Consider the following 5460-nt stretch of genomic DNA (forward strand, 5'->3'; position numbering starts at 1 on the left):
AGATAGGCTAAACCAATAAGTTAATCCATGGAGGTTAAACCCATGGAGCATAAGAATGTGAAAAGTCATGGAGCATTAGGGTTTACAAAGTCTAACCCTATCATGTGCAACACTATAAATAGAACCCCCATGGACCAAAATCAGTTGCCACATGTCTTTGAGATAAGTAACTTATTCTCTTAAGCATCCTCTTGCATATTGGTGTTTGTGAACCATTAGAGGCATCACACTTGAGGTGCTCAAGCTTTCAAAGGTCAAGAACCCTACCCTACTCAAGAGGTAAGCATCCAAATTAAGTTTTTATTATATAGCTTCAATTGTATGCTAGCTAGGGTGAATGCTTTGGAAAAACAAAATGCATGTATAATTAGAGAAAACATAGACCCAAAACATGCAGGGTTGCATGTGCACCATAGGAGTGTTATAGTGCTCAAAACCCAACAACTCTATGGTCCTTCCTTTTGTGAACAGATCGACCGGACAGTATTCCAATGATGCTCATTTCACAATTCCAAATTCTTGTCACTACCAAAACAGTGCTAGAATTCCAACCTTACTTGCATTGTCATTCTGTAATTTTGAGGCATTAAAGTCACAGAGACTTAGCCAACAATATTATTGAACATTCTATTGGAACTTTTTTACTAAAAATAATTCCATGGTAATGAAGTCTCAAATTCAAGGTACACTCCTTGAACACCTTTCTTGCATTAAAGTCTCTAACTCACATGTTGATTTTAATAATAAAATCCCACTAAACGCGGAGCCTAGTATAATAGGCTGATACGGTAGCGTCATTTTGCCGGTGGTACTCAACAACTATTTCAGTTCGTATGCCTTGGGAGCACTCTATTTTCCAAAACATTCCTTCAAATCTTTCCAAATTTCTGTTGTTGTTTTTTTGCATATTTCACACTATTGCTGATTTATTTTTTCATTGTTGTGGTTAACCAGCCTTTGACCTATGCATTGCAATGCATCCAAGGTATGTATTAGGTCGATTCCACCTCTGTCCTTTCAATCGAGCCATCGATGAACCCGGTTTTGTTCTTGGCGAACAAGAAATTCATCATCTTCTGTTCCCAATCGATGTAGTTCTTGTCGATAATCACTTCATTTACGTGCAACTGTTTTGGGTAGTCGGAAGCGTGTAGATAGAAAGGAGAGTTGTGATCGATGGACTCTCCTTCATTCTTGCTCTTTGCTGCTTCATCACCGACTATAAGGATCAATAAGGGTTTTTCTTTTTCTTTGGTTTATAGATTGGTCGCTCTTATACCATATACAAATTGATACAAAATGATACATTGCCAAAAGGTATACATATACAGTAGGAGGAATACAAATAAAGAAAGAAACTAATTAAGAGTTATACAAGGAAATGGTATATACGATGGAGAGAAGATTAAGGAGTGAAATAATGGATTCCGATATTTATACCGTTGACCACATCGATCTTAACGTGTAACCGATCGATGATTTAAAATACCGATTTTTTTATGAAGATGCCATATAGTTTATAGTAGTTATGGTGGTTTAAGTTTTTATTTTTAAGTGTTTAATGGTTATATTTGTACGCTTTTTTTTAATTGTGTAAAGTTAGTTTAAGTTTTTTAATTATTGTTGTTATTATTATTATTATTATTATTATTATTATTATTATTATTATTAAAGATGTGATGAATTTCAACAGTTGTTATTTTGCCAAGAATGGTCCCTCTAATTTTCTAAGAACTTTTGTCGCCAGAACTAATTTTTTTGGAGGGGGTGTTTTGTAAAATTTGGTAACCACTCTCAACGTGGCGAAAAGTCGTTCCTTTATTGCTATTATCGGATCTACGTGTCCATTTATTGACGTCCGTTTCTCTTTACCATCGTTAGTGGATGGTATCTGTCTTATTACCCCTTTCAATCCAGAAGCCTCCTCCACCGCCATTTCTTTCTTCTTCACCACCGCCTTTTTTCTCCCACCGCTTCTCCAGCTCGATCGAAGCCCTAAGACCACCACACCGATCACCGCCTCTTAACCCAATCGGGTATGAGATATTGCTAACCCATCGTCACCCACCGATGGGTCTCTTGGTTTCGTCTAATCCATCAACGGGATATCAACGAGGGTAGGGCGACGATTGTTATCTTAACGGAACTTTATTGGACAACAGATGCAATTTCTGTTTCGGGTAACTGATTACGCTTCTATTTCTTCATATTAACTCTTAGTTAAATACCCCAAGTTTCAAACCATGGCTGAAAAACAATGACGATAGGGAAAAGGAGTGGATTACAGAGGATGTAAAGCTCTGATACTTCTTCTAAATCGCAAGGTATCATCCAAACTGGATCAATATTTGACTATATGTACACACGAAAACACACACCGCACGCTCAGTTCAGTTATTTTCCGTTTGATGATAGAAGAACTGTACCGTTAATCGAGAATCGACGAATTTGCAACTTAAAATTTGATTTGAAACGAGTTCTACCAAATGCTCGATAAATAGTTGATAAAGTATGTTAAATTTCAAACCAAATATAGTGTGCTGAAGTTGTAACAGTACTGAGGTCGAGATTAAATCTTAAAAGCAATAGGATTGACTTCATAGCAGAAATTGGTTTTGTCCTTTCTGAGTAGAACTGATCATGTTACAAGAGGTTTTGGTAGATATATCTTTTTTCGTCCAAACATTTTTGGTTATGACTTGGATCATTTGTATTCACAGATTGTTGCCATCAAGGAGACTCTTGCATTGTTCATGGAGCTTCAGGTTTTGACTGATAAGCCCTTAAAAGAATTGGCATTCTCTCATATCATTCATAGTATCAAGCGAATGAATCAGAAACACAAGAATGAAACCGAAAACAGAGCACTTCAGAGTATTCTATTTTCAATGCTACAGGTATATACACATTTCTTTGGCTTTTTAAATTTCTTTGTCAAACTTATTCAGTATCCAACTCTATATAATATCCTTTTTATGTTGCTTCAGGAAGAGGATGAACAGAAAGCAATGAGGTCTCTTGTCACAATATGTGATCTTCACAGGAGGAAGGTCTGGTTTGATGATAGAACAGCCAATGCTATATGTCGGGCATGTTTCCATCCATCATCAAGGTTCATCAAATCAAAATATTCTTATGTTACATGTCCTTTTTCATGTAACAAATATAATGTAATCACATGATTTTTTGTTCTTCCACCAGGATTATGATTGCAGCTCTGTCATTTCTTCTTGATTATGAAAAAATTGAGCAAGACAATGACAGTGACGAGTCAAGTGATGAAGAAGAAGCAATCCAACAGCATCATGTTGTCGTTAGTAAAGAAGCTATTTACAAGGTTAGTTGCTCAGTTTTTACTTTCTTTTTAAGATAATTGGTTCCTTCTTCAGTGTTCTTATATATATGTTCATCAAAATAGGCCAACAATACAGGGACAACATCCAGCAAAAAGAAAAAGAAAGCAAAGTTGCAGCGTGTGATTTCTTCGACCAACTTCTAATTGCTTCTTTTACTCTGATATTTTCAATCATAAATAATCAAATAAGTCATCATCAGTTTTCCCCAAATCAGTTTTCTGCATATGGTTATCCTTTACTATGAAGGGTAGAATGGTTACTTACTCAATACAGACATCATTCATATTTTATCCATTTACCAATAACAAAAAAATGAGCAATATATCTTTCTTTTTCACTTAATGCAGAAATAACGACTTAATAGAGAGATTCAGGGAAATGAGAACTTTTTACAAATTTACCCTTATTAAATTAACTTATTTTGTTTGCTTGAAGCTTCAAAGAAACAAAGATCAAAGATGATAACTCAAAAACGCAGCATAGAAGACACACCAAAGCCAAAGAAACCCATCAGACAGGATCGTACTATAACTTAGACATAAAAGTTTGTAATTTTTTTAAGTACATTGACAATTATGCCCCTGCATTGTTCACATGGACAAAAAAATGTTCTTTATTAGTTCTGTTTTCCATCATTTCTTTCAATATCCATGAATTTACTTTTCTTTTTGTTACAAATATTTTATAAAGTGTTTTGAAAAACAATCAATTGATCGGTTTAATCCTATCAACTTTATCACAAATTTCAAATTTGAAGATTTTGTAAGAACGTTTCTTTAATTTCTTTTCATCTTGGTTTAATAAAAAAACATATTTTATATTCATGAAATCAATGATTATTATAAGGACTTGGCACATATCAGTCAAATGTGGAAATCCAAAAGCTTATATACTGGAATGAAGTTTTTCAATATTTGTAAGTTTCGATGCCTCGGTTCTATTATCTATAGGATATTGTTTAATATACTTTCACAAAATTATAGGTTTCATGTTTTTTTTTTTCCTTCTGTAAATCTAAGATTGTTGGTAGTGGATCTTCCTTCCGTAAATCAATTTCCCTTAGGTTTCATGGTACTTTCTCTCTTTTTCTATATATTATTTTATAAATTTTATTATTTTGACATGCATTTTTGTGAAAGCTTAAAGTATATACCGGACACTTTGTGACAATGTTCACTAATCAAAACGGTGCATGCAACGGTTACGAATCCCAATCAACATGAACCTTAAGGTCACTCCTAAAAGAACATGTACATCTCTATCACTTTCATCAAGGGTATTTTAGTCTTTTTTTTATGTCCATCTTCTAACTCCTCTCTTTGTTATTATGTGTCGAAGGACATATTTCTCACTATGCCTCTTTTCAATTCTAAAGTGGAACAAAGCTACTATAGAAGAGCTTTTTCAGCTTTCAGAAATTGAAAAGAATAATCTTTGGAAGGTACATGGTATGAAGTTGGTCTTCAAGGTGTTCATGATGAGAATTGTGCATACTGTATTGGGAATACAGTTGCTTTTTATTTATTTTTTTTCAAAACCAAAAAGCAAAGTACATTGCTATTATGTGAATTTTTAATGTTTTTTACATTGTCAAATCTATAAAGACGCATCATTATCTATTTCAAATGTTACAAATACGATTTGTCTCACTTATCTTACATCGTTCAACCAAAACAAAACTTGAAAAAACTCATCCAAAGCAACGTCAATGGAGTGCCAGGCCTTCCTCTAATTAGTAACTGACCCCGCAGCGCGGGGGCAACTCTTTCCTAGTTATTATTATTATTATTATTATTATTATTATTTGTTGCAATTAAAAATATTTAAATAAAATATTAAATTTAAATGGATAAAAAAATGTGCCAACACACCCCTCCTAAACACAAGATGACGAAGAGATGTGTCAAATAAGGGGACGCATGACAACACTTTTAGTGCGAAAAACGTGACACCATTTCCTCTAAGCTAAGGTGGATTTTTCTAAAAAAAATTATCAAAATAAATTAAAATACATTTATGCTTATTTGCATAAAAAGACAAGTTTTTGACCTGTCTTTAGAAAAGACCAAATATTTTATCTTTTACATGATAGAAATATATGAAT

General features: G+C 33.7%; 1 protein-coding gene across 11 annotated transcripts; it reads left to right on the top strand.

Moving 5' to 3' along the window:
- Window positions 1–1864: 1864 nt before the first annotated feature.
- Window positions 1865–4975, top strand: LOC145054271 (uncharacterized). Of its 11 annotated transcripts, XR_013684798.1 has the most exons (10): window positions 1865–2180; window positions 2268–2324; window positions 2721–2897; window positions 2988–3112; window positions 3202–3337; window positions 3419–3473; window positions 3792–4272; window positions 4376–4427; window positions 4496–4606; window positions 4695–4975. XR_013684798.1 is itself a non-coding variant. In XM_079002451.1 (7 exons), exons 1-7 carry the CDS (start codon window positions 2163–2165, stop codon window positions 3890–3892), a joined length of 669 nt encoding a protein of 222 aa, XP_078858577.1. In that variant the 5' UTR covers window positions 1865–2162; the 3' UTR covers window positions 3893–4975. The 11 variants fall into 11 exon arrangements, 1 of the variants encoding a protein (XP_078858577.1); XR_013684789.1 differs by having other exon boundaries at window positions 3792–4427; XR_013684779.1 differs by having other exon boundaries at window positions 4376–4606.
- Window positions 4976–5460: the final 485 nt, after the last annotated feature.

Source organism: Lactuca serriola, chromosome 1 (assembly GCF_051521515.1).
Source record: "Lactuca serriola cultivar US96UC23 chromosome 1, Lser_US96UC23_V15, whole genome shotgun sequence".
Taxonomy (NCBI): domain Eukaryota; kingdom Viridiplantae; phylum Streptophyta; class Magnoliopsida; order Asterales; family Asteraceae; genus Lactuca; species Lactuca serriola.